General features: G+C 39.0%; 1 protein-coding gene across 1 annotated transcript in view; it reads left to right on the top strand.

The window, feature by feature from the left end:
* Positions 1–14,086, top strand: part of pcbp4 (poly(rC) binding protein 4) — a 205,350-nt gene that overhangs the window by 101,468 nt on the left and 89,796 nt on the right. The window contains exon 5 of the mRNA XM_041979989.1: positions 2,820–2,852. Coding sequence (XP_041835923.1) covers positions 2,820–2,852 — 33 coding nt within the window. The remainder of the gene's footprint in view (positions 1–2,819; positions 2,853–14,086) is intronic.

Genomic DNA, 14,086 nt, shown 5'->3' with positions numbered 1-14,086 from the left:
ACTACCAAAAGAACTTTAAAATCAATCCTGAAACACAAGGGGAGCCAATGCAGCGGTTTTAAAACTGGTGTAATGTGTTCCCACCTTTTGGTCTTCGTCAGAACTTGTACCGCCGAGCGCTGATGTAGCTGTAGGTTTGAAATGCACTTTTTGGTTAGACCAGAGAGCAGGGATTTACAGTAATCTAATCTACTAGAAATAAAAGCATGCATCAGCACCTCCGTGCTGGCAAGAGACGGAAATGGGCGGACTCTGGCGATGTTTTTAAGATGATAAAATCCAGTTTTTGTTATATTTCTGATGTGTGGAGTAAAATCCAGCTCAGAGTTGAAAAGAACACCTAGCTTTTTCCTCTAAGTGAGCAAAGGGATTGAAATTATGTAGTTTTGGTAAAATTATCTCTGTCTTGTTATCAGGACCGATAATTAAAACTTCAGTTTTGTCCTGATTGAGCTTTAAGAAGTTCTCTGCCATCCATGACTTTATATCTAAAAGACAGTTTAAAAGGACGTTAACTGGCTCCAGCTCATCAGGAGACACAGCGATGTAAAGCTGTGTGTCATCAGCATAGCTGTGAAAATCAATGCCGTGTCTCCTGATGAAATCCCCAAGAAGTAAAATGTACAAAATAAAAAGCATTGGACCCAGTGATCCCTGGGGAACCCCACACTTGACTTCATGGATTCTTGAGGAGCATGTACCCATACTTACAAAGAATTTTTGATCTGAGATAGGAGTAAAACCATTTAAGAACAATACCCTGAGAGGCCCGCCAGACTTCGGAGTCTGTCTAGTCAAATCTGGTGATCAACTGTATCAAAGGCAACACTAAGATCCAGTAGAACCAGGACAGAAAGTTTCTGTGAGTCTAAGTTAAATCTAAGGTCATTAACAATCTTTAAAAGGGCTGTTTCAGTACTGTGGTTTGTCCGATTGATTTTTTTCTAAACTATCGTGTTTATGCAAAAACTCATGTAATTGCATAAAGACAAGTTTTTCAATAATTTTACTTAAAAATGGTAAGTTGGATACAGGTCGGTAATTATCAAGAATATCTAGATCTAAATTACTCTACGTCAGAAGGGACCTCACCATTGCCGTTTTAAAGGCAGCAGGGAAGACACCTGGAGAGAATAATTTACCACGTCTAAAAGCTCAAAGAAACCATAAAATGTTTTTAAAAGCGATGTGGGAATTGGGTCTAAAAGGCAGGTTGTTGTGTTAAGTTGGGAGAAAGCTCGACCAAGCAACTTTGCATCAACCAGGACAAAACTCCCCATTGTTTCCTCAGGTAAAAGCAAAGCTTCAGGTCTGTTAAAATCTAAATGTCGTTGAGATAAAAGACTGCATCTAATAACATTGATTTTACTTCTGAAGTGGCCTGCAAAGTCCTCGCAAACAGCACCTGATGCAGGAATGGAAGACTTATTAAATTTTGTGTTTATTAAAAGATCTATTGTTTTAAAAAGAAATTTGGGGTCGTTCTTGTTTTCTGTCATAACATTGGAAAAATGAAGTGTTTTGGTTTGTTTAACTGTTTTATTGTAGGTTCCTTAAAAATTTCTAAATGAATGATTCATTTTGTTTTCCTCCAATTCCTCTCTGCTCTCCTGCAATGTCTTTTGAGTTCTTTGATTTGCTCATTCTTCCATGGTGGTGTGGATTTGGATTTTATTATTTTAGTTTTGAGTGGAGCTACAGCATCAATAGCTGACTTAAGCTTGCTGTTAAAATGATCCACAATAAAATCACATGATGCAGGTAAAATCTAAGCAGGAGTTTGGTTTAAAATTTCAATAAAATTTGCAGCCACTTCAGAAGTAATATATCGTTTCCTAACAGTTCTCACTGAGGCCTCCTGTTGGCTAAAACTGATGATGCTAAAAAACACACAGTAGTGGTCTGACACAGCCAGGTCAACAACAAAGGGTAAACCAGTAGACAGACCACAGGTTATGACCAGGTCCAGGGTGTGTCCTCTGTTGTGAGTAGGCTGTGTGACATGTCTGAAATCTAAACAGTTTAAAAGATTTAAAAACTCCTCTGCAAGAGCACCAGATCTGTTCTCAATGTGTAGGTAAAAATTATCAGTCATTAAAATTTTACTGTATTTTGAGTGTATTACAGTTAAAAAACACTTTTATAAAGAAGGAGGGAGGCTTGGGTGGTCTATAAACAGTCACAGATAAAATAGGTAGGTTGCTCAAAACAAACGCATGATATTCAAACGACGAGTAATTATCTAACAACAATATTTTTGCTAAGATTGATCCTCGAGCAATTGAGGCAGTTCCACCCCCTCTTCTTCCTCCCCTGATTGAAAATAAAAAAAAAAAAAATTGGGAGAGAAGCCTCAGTGAGGATAGCTGGAGCATCAGTATCATGCCAGGTTTCAGTTAAAAAGAGACAGTTATTATCTGATCTTGGTGACGAGTACTGATATATGATAGTGAAGAAGGTCGGGTTGGACTGGGGATGTTCTGATTTCGTTTCAACAGTCCACTGACTTCTAGACCATGTGTAGGGGTTTTGCTGTCCATGCTGGGCGGTCTGCTAAAAAAGCAGTAAAAAAGAGATTGTCATGATCTGAATTTTCTTTAGTGTAGTTTTCATACCCTGTGAAACCGGATTACCGAAGAAGCACAATAAAATGTATAATCCTTGTAAACATTCCCACTATTATACATCTAATCCTAATTCTGTACAACATAAATTAATACATAATTGTAATAAGCGTTTTCTATTTCCTCTGTAGCATTTTTTAGAGCTTCCAAAAAGAATGTTTGAAAGTCTGTTGTGTTTTTGCTGTCTTTCTACAGAAAGGAGAAACCGTGAAGAGAATACGTGAAGAGGTAAGACTCCATCACCCGTCATCCACCCTCCTCTTCTCTCCTGTTAATCCATGACAAGACTTGAAATGCAGCTCACATGCATCTCTGTAACGGCAGCATGATCTGAAAGAAACGCAGCACCAAGATAATCCATGAAAAGTTGACAAGTTTGAACTGTGGGAACACTGGGTATTTAACAGCTTAATCACCTCTTAATCACCAACAAACTTCTGTTAGTGCTGATCACCAAGAACAAACTAACATGTCTTAAAACATACTTTCCATCTATTTTCAGAATGTATCTCAGATATCTGAAGGCATACTCATGTTAGCGTTTGCACATTCAGCTTCTCATTGCTAACAAAAGCCTTCAAAATTGCAGTGAAACTTGGAGCTGTATGTGTGGCACTCCCTGTGGAATAGCTGTCCTCTCTGCCTTCCTGTCTTTTCAAGAAAAAAATGAATGCAAATGCAGAGAAAGCAGCACACAAAAAAGTGAAGAAAAGATAGAAAGAGAAGGTACAACACACTGAGGGACCCAGCTATTCAATGGGAGATTTTTTTAGTGATGCACTGCAGTTCTAAGTAGGGTTTTATAATCCTTTTTATTGGAATATTACAGCCTTTAAGAGAAAAAAGGGATGAATTTCTTTATCAGCAAATAATACCTCAACATAAAAGACACAAATGAACAACTTATTAATCCAGCGTCTGATATAATTATTTACATCAGGATGTGGATAAAAACAAATGTCATTCTCTGAAGGGACATTGTGTAAGAATTACTTCCATCTAACGGTGGAATCCTGAAACCCATTTTAACATATAGTGCATTCTATCGCCTCACTTTCTCAAACACGTATTACTACAACGGTAGCCACGGTGTGCCAAAAAGCCTCAACAACACCGATGGAAGCATCTCATCCGATAGTTCATGAAAGGTTCACTCAAGTGAAGAGGTTTGTGATTTCATAAAAATTACAAACTGCATCCCATCAGACTGTCAGATATCGTTCCTCTGTGTTTAGAAAGAAGAATGGTTCTCGGGGGGGAATGGATCTTGACTGAAAAATTACTGTTATGCTGCCCGTGGTAACGAGCAACACTTTCTAACAAAACCGAATAAAAGAAGTTAGTTTTAGGCTAATCTAGGCAGTACCGTTGACTTTCTTGTCTAGAAGAAAGCTGGCAAGTTTAGCATTCCTTTTAAAATCTTTCTCCTTCTTGAGCTTCTTCCACCTGGGAAAGGCTAGCTTGATGTTGGTCCTCCTTTTTTGTATCGTCTGGACGAGCTGCCTTTTAAGTCCCCATTTTAGCTTTCTTGGCAATGATGAAAACGGCTCCCATGCTGCTGCTGCTTATGCATGGTCCTGCATTTTTTGTCATTAACAGATTAACAGGATTTTCCAACTTGCCAGGGTAGTAAGCCTCTCTTGTTTATCTTCTCCTGCGTCGCAATCACTAAACGCTGGCTTGCCAGAATTACACATTGGTGCTATTTGTCCCCTGCTGGTGGCTGTAGTTTCAAGATAGCAGACCATCATGGCGCTTACCTACCGGCTTATTTGTTATATGTATGAACAAATCTAAAATTCTTTGCTTACAAGAATGTGTCAGATCATTAGCAGAGGTCATAATACACCAACTGTAATGCACATGCAGACATCGATTTTGGACCATAAACATGTTACACAATGTCCCTTTAAAGCCAGCCGTCATCCAAGTCAGGATGTAGGAGTGTTGCTGTAATCAGAGCAGGGAGCACAACTGTGGGAAAATTAGCTAAGTCAGTGTGACGTGAGCAGCTCTGTTCAGACAGCAGGGTTTGGTCCGACTCTCGTTCAGTTTCTGTTGAGCAGAGTGAGGTGTTTTGTGGGGGACTTGGACTCTACCAGGGCTGCTCAGATTTTTTATGGACAGAATTTCTGAGTGCAGCCAAGGGGTGGAAGGTGTCTGGTTCAGCGAGTTCAGGATCATGTCGCTGTTTTTAGTAGGTGACATGGTTTTATTGGCTTCTTCATGCTCTGACCTCCAGCGCACACTGAAGTGGTTTGCAGTCAAGATGAGCATTGGTTTCAAGTCTAAGGCCATGGTTCTGTGCCAGAGAGGTGTGAACTGGCTGCTCTGTCAGGGATGAGTAGGTGCCCCAGGTGGAAGAGTTTAAGTATCTCCAGATTTTGTTATTGGTGCTTCATTTGCTACAATGACAACTCTGTAGTAAAAACAGGGTTCAGCTGAAAGATTAAGTTGATGATTTAAACCTCAGCTTTAGTCAGGAGCTGCAGAAATTCTAGAAAAAACAGGAAGGGTAGAGAAGTTATCTACCACCTGGATGGGAATATGTTGCTGTCCTGTTGTAAGGGCTGAAGGTGGTTTCTGGAGAGAGAAAGGTCTCCGCAGCTCTGCCCATTAGATAACCAACGGATCAAGATTCAACCTGCTGGTAAGAAATATCCAAATGGCTGGAGTCAGAGGTAATTTGGCAGAAAAAAAAACTCTGGTCACATAAAATTCTATTAATAAAGTCCCAGCTTTGCACATGGATGGAGGCAGTTACCATCCACACCTGCAGAGTGACAAGTGACTACAATTCTCCAAACCTCAAAGGAAATCGTGCAGCCTTTCTATAAAACAGAGGGATAAATAGTAAAAGTAATTTATTTAAGAACTATTCTAGTTTATGAAGCACATACTCATTCACACACACACTGATTCTTTCCCGTCTACCCTGAAACAACAACGCACATGTGCACAAGAGAGTTTTCTGGATGGGTGGGGGAGTGAGCCGTCCGTCTGCTGTGAGTAAGAAAAGCTGAACTTCGAAGAAAATCAAGATGTAGACGCTTTAATCACTGCCATGTCAGTTTGTACTCGATGTTCCCGACGTGGACATTTTATATATCACATGTAAAACTTTTCCGGATACATCGAGTGTTTCCGGTATATCGCGCTAACCAGCCCTAACTCAACGGCAAAGTTATTTCCAAGACAAATAATCAAATAATCCAGTTTTACTAAAATCAAGACATTTACATTTTTAGAGTTTGCTATTGTTCTTCTCAGTGGTCTCCTTTGCTTATACATCAGTGGGAGGTGTATGTTTGTTCTGGTAACTTTATAGTATCCCTGACTGATGCTTCATTTATTTTCCATTGAAACCAACATTTCTTACTTTTCTGCTGAGCTCTCATCCATTAATGGACAATGGTGAGGCATTACATGATTGATTCTACAAAGCTTGCAGTGTTTTCAAAAGTCTCTTTATGGCACATTTTGATGTCAGCCTTGTGATATGTTATCATCTCGTGGTCCACAACCATCTCCACTAATTCAGAGCCACTGTACCCCTCTGTTACCCCCAAGCCGTTAGCTTGAGTAGCATCTTTGTTTACTTCTCCTGCTTTGATATTTATTTGTAATCAGGTCTCAGCTGCAGCTGTGTGAATACTTAAACAAGTGGATCAATAACCTGAAATGGTCTGCATTCATGTTGGTGAAAGCATAAATCAGACTCATCAGCAGCTTGCTAAGTACCGCTGACCTGATGTGAATACCTGAATTTCCTCTAAGTGAGCAAAGGTGCTGGACTCCCACAGAACAGCTACTGTAAAGTCCAGATTGTTCCTCCTCAAACATCCTGCAGGAAAACGAACATTACAGAGAAACTGGAAAAAGAAACTGGAGAAATTTATTGTAAAATGGTTTCTTCATGCTACTCAGGAAAAATAAAAATCTTTATTGTTATGTTGTACAAGCTGACTAAATAAAGAGCCGTGCCAGCAGCATGAAGCAGAGTGAAAGCTGTGAGAAATGACTCAAATCAGGTCATATAACAGCTTCCGGTGTTTCAACGAGGAAACAATGTTTCTGTGTTTTAAATTAATCTAAATTTACTCAGTTTAGTTCTCTGCTTGCCTGGAATGTGAAATAATAACTACCCAAATTTCCTCGGGAGGGAGAAATGAGTTTGGAAATGAGCGTCCTCAGAGAAGAGTCTGAGGATGACTGAACATTAATGATACAGAGAAGGACAGAGACAGGACTCTTCTTTTCTTTTCTGTCTCAAAGGAATTTTAAATGGTTCAGATCCACATCCTTTATTGTTTTCGTCAAATAGTATAAAATGTAAGAGACTTACTGAGCAGAACTCTGAAATACTAAAGCAACAATAAACCATAAAAGGTTCAAATTTGCATACTGATCACACTTGCAGGGCTGCACGGCTGCAGCATCACTGCAAGAAGGTCACTGATTCGAGCCTCGGCTGGGGAAAGGTTCGAACCTGGGGGGGGGTTCTGTGTGGAGTTTGTTCTTTCTGGTACGCCAGCTTCCTCCAACTGTCCAAAGATGTTAGGTTAATTGGTCTCTCTAAACTCCGTAGGTGTGAGTGTGAATAGTTGTTTCTTTCTGCGATGGACTGGGAACCTGTCCAGGTGTACCTGCCTCTCACCTGCTTAATGTTGGGTTAGGCTTCTCGCGACCCATAATGGACAAAGCGGTACAGATAATGAATGAAAAGGACCACACTTGCACACCTAACACATAATATTGATAATATGTATTGTCAAAGTACAAAGGTAAAAACAACTATAACAAAAAAAATGAAATAACAAAACACAAAATAAAAGGAAGCATAAGGTTAAAAGCATAAGAACCATTTTATAAAAGAAATATCACGGTGGCATAAACGATGGTTTAAAACCAAGTCTGTAAGAAAGTATTCTGAAAAACATGGTGCATTAAAGCCACACTATGATCTTAGTAAGAGTGGTTTGATTTTCACCGTCCTAGAAAAAAACAAGCCGCCCTTGGAGCACTCTGCCTGGTCTCGTTTATCACCTGAATGTCACCTACAGCTTTCCTGCCCATTCACTGTCCTCCAAATGACAGCACTGATCACACGTCAGAGCCGAATATCAGCAGGTCATATTCTGAAACTCAAACTCAGAGCTCCTCATGCTATCCCAGAGAAGGAGCCCAGACACCTTTCAGAAGAAGCTCATTTCGCCAGCTCACTTTCAGCTGCTGCCGACAGTTTGAGACCCCAGGTGAAGACTGATTGTCTGGTTAATCAACAGCTTCATTTCTCAGCAGCTACCACAACATGCAACAGTCATATTTTATTTAGCTAATGAGAATCAAAGCTTTTTATTCTTACAACACAGAATTAACTATGAATTATTCTGAGGCGGTGAAAGTGTTGTCAGTAATAGTTTTCCTGCAAGAAGCAGTTTCTTTACCACAACCTGCTTCCGTTTCCATCTTCACGTATAACATTTAACCAATAACAACTCAGACCTTCTTTTTGTTGGAGAAAAGTTATATGGAGTATAAAACAGGCTAAATGGATCACATTTCTCAAAAAAAAAAAAAAAAAAAAAGACTGCCACTGCTAACTGGCAAACATGTGTACTGTTACATGTTTGTCACATTGGACCATTTTGTTCTATTACTGATAATAACTCAGCTTATAACTTTTTGCTTGTTAAACCAAACTATTTAATCTTTTTTGTGTTTTCCCATTGTAACAAAATCCAAACCTACCTAGAACAATTTTAACACACACACACACACACGCACACACACCACCAAAAAAAAAAAAAAATCATGACACCCTTGTGGCATGTCTTCTCAGCCAGCAACTCGAGCACTTTAAAGATAAGAATCAAACTTTTGTTTGTTTGTTTGTTTGTTGAAAATTAACCTCCATCACAAGTTTTGATTTTGTGAAACATTTTTTGCAGTGTAGCCTAGACCAAATAAAAAACTTTGAATTTTCCTCCCTCAGTGAAGCAGAGTTGTGCACATTTCCCACAGATGGAGGTGGTTTGCATTGACTTTGCAGACTTTGTCACATTTTAGAGGCCAGTGTGCAACCTGGTCAGTACAAACATCATTTCGATCTCCAGCACGAACCCTCTTCGGATTAGGTGATGTGGTATTGAGAGATGGCTTAGACCAGATGCTTTTGAATCATTGTCTTCATCTGAACTATCTTCATAACCCTCACAGCCACTGTGGTCTCCAATGAGGGTGGATGAAAGCCTAACACTGAATCGCTTCTTGCTGTTCATGCTATTCAACATAAACTATTACTGAAAATATTAGCGACAAATTGGTGGCATCTGTTCATTTTGTTTCTTTTATTAAAACAAAGATAATGTGCTAAGATTTGTTTAAATATGCATTGAATTTAGCTATATGATATAAAAGAACTCAAAATATATGAATGAAGTTCATTCATAGGGCAGTATTGCCTTTATTATGCCATTTTCTTGACTGTTTTAAAGCTAAAGTCCCATGTGACATACATGTCACAACAATATATTCATAACTTGTTTGATGTCAATTTATTAAAAACATGTTACCACAGCAGGTTCAGTATGATCTAGGATGTGTTGTTGAAGCATTTCTTTTGTTAAATTGGTTTAAAATTACCTTTAGTGATAAAAAAAACAAACAAACAAACAAACAAACAAACCAAAAAAAAACAGGCTTTTAAAAACAAACTAGTTCTACCACAGGTGTTATCCAAGCTCACCACCATCTTAGAAATGATGTCACACCAACAGACAAGTCACTCAAAGTCACATGACAGAACCAGGATGTTGAATAAAGTCGCTTTGGGACTTTAGGAGTTAAATTTGAAAACAAAACTATATGGGAACTTTACAGTACCTATAAAAGTGTTGTTACGCCTGTGTCACTGTGGGTTCTTACAAGAAAAGATGTATAAATAAAAAGGAAACTAAAAAGGAAACTACAACAAAAGTGGAAACAAAATCACATTTAAACTGCCCTAAAATAAAATAAAAATTAAAAATATAAGCTGAAGCAATCTTCTTTTTTTTTTTTTTTTTTTTATCTAAATGCTGAAGCTTGATTTACACTGTCTGTGTAAGTTCAGTGATGTCACCACTGAAGGCTCCACGTAGAGGATGTATGCACACTATCCAAACCTGAACCCCTGCTACAGCACGGCTACGTAGAAGTCCTCCCTTGTGATTGGTCAGTTTATGATTACGTGTGTCTGCATTTCTGAAGACATGTGAGGAAATACCAAGAAATTACACCAGTATGTATCAAAAATAAGTGTATGCACAAGCAGATCAATTTTAATTGCAGTTTTTAAAAGGTAATAAATAAGAACACATTCAAACAGACTAGTAAATCAAAACCAGACGTCATGAATGGACTAAAACCTTTTAGAAAACCCCCAAAAAACTTTAAAATCAACATCAATTGGAGTTTAAAAACTCTAAATAAGCCCATCTTCAGCTCTACTGTATAGAGATTTTCAGGGAGACCATCAGATGAGGAAAAGAATAGATTGTTTTTGTCTCTGTGCTTCAGTCTGACAGCATAACACACACACACACACACAGGAAGCATGAATATTTAAACAGATATTTATCTCTCAAGGACAAACACTGAATACGTCTTCCCCTCATTACTCTTCTTTATTCCCCGACCTGCTGCCTGAGTCCTTCACTCATTGTTTGTTCATGCTGACTGACACACACACACACACACACACACACACACACACACACACACACACACACACACACACACACACACACACACAGCATGTAAGAAGTCCCTTTTCAAAAAGTCATTGATGGCCTTAATGTCAGGTTGCTGCTCTTCACATTAGATTCAGAAAACCAAACATACACATCCCTGTTTCTCACACACACTCTGTCCCTAATAAACCAGAGCAGATTAATCCAACAGAAAGACGCCGCTGCCCATCCTTCCTGCGCTCCAAATGAAGAGTAATGAAGACACCCGGCCCACGCTGAAATGGCAAGACATCACGCTGCTGCGCTCATTAGGGCGGCGCAGGGAGGACAGAGGGCTGATGGAGAGGAGACAGGGGGTGAGGCTGGATAGATTTGGAGTACAATGACGGCCCTGTTTCTGACTAACAGAAGCAAATAAATCTCAACCAATTAGTTGCAGTGAGATGTTGCAAAGAACTGCTCTGGTGGGGTGATAAAAGGTTGATAATACAAATAAAAACCTCAGAAGGTTTTTTTTCAAATGCAACAAAAGTTTAAATATGTATTTAGTTTATTTAGAGTCCAAATAAAAGATTTTCAGCATCTTCACCAACTTCACTTCACTTAGAAAATATAAATGTATCCAGCATCTGCTGCAGAAACACACTCAGTAATGGATGGAAAGAATCATGTTTCCACTGGGTTCCATCAGCTCACTGTTAATGACATATTTTAACCCTTTAACTCCAAGACCGTTTTTTTTCTACCACAGTACTGTCTTATACCACAATTCTTGGTAAATACATATAGGAGCTCCACCTTTCTAAGCCCAATCAACATTCAAATGTTAATTTTTTAGGGTAGATATTTTTACAGATGGATAGAATGTGACAAATAATTATCCTTAATCTTGACTTGAAGCAGCAGCAACTGATATTTACAGTCAGGTTAAAAATGAGAAACTGGATTTAGTTTTTCTGAATTGGAAATGATTGAGGTGAGTGTTGCGGTGTTAGGAAATCCTGATGTCCCTTAACGTTACATGTACCACCCCATGATGATGGAGGGTGAGCTGAATTTGTATGTTAAGGAGCAAGGGTTGAAGGCAGAGGGAGAATATAAGAAAAATAAAGATGGCAATACGGATGGTCAGTGTGCTTGTATTAAGCTTGTGTGAGTCCCCAAAACACAACAGTGAAATTGTCTAATAAAGACCAAAACAGGACCGTTTGGACCCAGAAGATGTCTTTGGGCATCCAGCATAGTCTACTAGTTTGAAGTAAGACAGACTGATGAAGCGACATGAAACAAATCAACCCCAGTAAAGCTCATTCAGCTGATTTTACTGAAACATTTACTATATATATATATATATATATATATATATATATATATATATTAACATTTGTATATTTATAAATAACCTTTTTTTTGTTTATTTGTTTGCACTTTTACTGTGTTTGCACCTGACACCACAACAAATTCCTCATACTGTAAATACCCTCACTGTACCTGGCAATTAAATCTTTATGAATCTGACTGATTCTGAGTCTGATTCTGACAAAGATTCTGATGCTGAATGTTACGGATGCTGCTCATTGCTGCCACCTGAGGTTTGTCATGCATTCAAATGGCAGGCCCTGATGTCTGTTAGGAGTGGCTAGACCAGACACACCCTCGTCTCCTCCCCTCTGGTTGGCTCATCACCCGGCCAATCACATCGCAGCCTGCCAGCTACCAGGAAATAAAGGACTGCTGCTGTGTTCATTCTGGAGGGAGAAGCTGGTTAGCACAGACGGTTTCCCCCCTCTGCTTGGCAGAATTGTGGTGGTTTTTGAGTGTATGTTTACTGTGCTTAGTGGTGTCATTTTGGTAGTTTGGACTATTTAGAGGTTTTCAGCAGTATTAAACCTATCTGTATGTGATTTCAGTTTAATGGTAAGTCGTAGTCTCGGTTTGGTTTCATTTTGCCTTTGTGTAGCATGCAGCTCTTTTGGCTGCTCTTTGAGTTTGGTTGTGTTCTGCCTTAGATTCAACATTTGTGTTTAAACTTTAGAGGTTAATGGTAGTTTGTGTTGGGCTAGCTTAGGGTATTCGGTTGTGAATTTGTTACTTAGATTATTGGAATTGTTGCTCTTTTGTTATCTAGATAAGTACGTCGGTTTATGCTCACCCTTTTGTTTGTGTAATCTTGGTTTTGTTTATTGGGCGCGTTTTGAGTTTAGGCTTTAGTGCTAACATTTTGTGTTTCTTTTAGCAGTTTCACAAACCCCATCACTGGTTTGTGTTTGCCACCTGTTTGATTAATCTTTATTTTTGCTCACAACAATAAAAACTGGTTTATTTCACTGTTGCACACTTTCATACCCCTAAAGTGGGTCATAACTCTGACTCTGATTCTGAACTGAGCTGTCAGAGGGAACTGGATGAGTTTGTGATGCTGTTGCAGTGTGTTTCATTTAGAAACCAGTTTGACTTTTAACTGACTGACTGAATACAAAGCTAAACTATCATGTTTAACGTGTCACACAGGGCAGCTGGAAAACATTTACTTTCCAAGAAAATTTTGGTAAAACAGAAACAGTAAGACTCAGTTGTTTAAGGAGCATTTCCACACTTAGCTTAACTCTTCTACTCAACAGAATAAGTTAGAAAGATTTGTCCAGCTCTTTGGCTTAACCAAGCACTGAATAAGCTGTGTGCATTTATGCCCAAGATGATATTGTGTGATGAAATTTTGATGTACTTAAACAAAATGACTTACAAAAAAATTACAAAAAACCTAAAAAAGAAATTATATGCACTGCCTCTAGCACTACATGACAGCACCTGGGTCCAACTGGACTCACAGCAGTCTGACTACCACTTAATTATGACGTCCCATCTTGTTTGATTTCTTGCTTGTGTTGTTCTTACTTTCAAATGTAAGTCGCTTTGGATAAAAGCATCTACTAAATGACTGTAGAATAGAATGAAGAGTAGAATAGAATGAAGCAGGTGGAAGGGTGGATTTAATTGACACAGGAAGCAAAGGAGGATGGAAAGGGAGAGAGGGAGGACGAGTCATAGACGTAATTGATAGGACCAGGGTTAAGTAGGAGGATCAAGGAACAGACAGCAGGATGGAGGAGAAGATGCATGGAGTGACTGACACAGTGAGTCAGATGGAGAGGGGGAGCGGGAAGTATTGATAAATTAAACTGAATGGATGAAAGGGTTAAAAGAAGAGCTGGATGGATGGATGGATGGATGGACAGCAGAGAAGATGTCAGCTAATGTATTTTGAGTGGGAACAAATTATTCCATCCCTCTTCTATTACTACTTGCAAACACACAGACAAAGAGAGTGTATTTGTTCTGTTGTGATCATAATGAGAGGAGAAAGCAGTCTGTGGAGGATCATGATAATAAGAGCGAATCTAACAAATTTAACACACAAAATTAAATCCACACACACATTCCCAAAGTCACAGAAATGTGGACAACCCAGGTGCAGATGAAGCAGTTTTCTACAAAGACACAATTTACATCTACAAGTAAATAATACAGTTTGTGGGCTTCAGAGTTGCAGTTTTTACAAACAGAGACTTCTGGCTGTTGTGTTGTGTGGGAATGATGGGAGAGATTCCTATGTTTCTGCTGGCAGCTGTCGGAGTGATGCCGCTTCTTGCTCATCACCCCGGTAATCTGAGTTAATTAACAGCAACAAGAAAAACATTCACCTCTTTTCTTAGCAGAGCCTCATAGCAC

The sequence above is a fragment of the Melanotaenia boesemani genome, chromosome 3 (genome assembly GCF_017639745.1).
Source record: "Melanotaenia boesemani isolate fMelBoe1 chromosome 3, fMelBoe1.pri, whole genome shotgun sequence".
Lineage (NCBI taxonomy): Eukaryota > Metazoa > Chordata > Actinopteri > Atheriniformes > Melanotaeniidae > Melanotaenia > Melanotaenia boesemani.
Note: the sequence above shows the minus strand (reverse complement) of the source record. Positions and strands in the feature narration are given on the sequence as shown.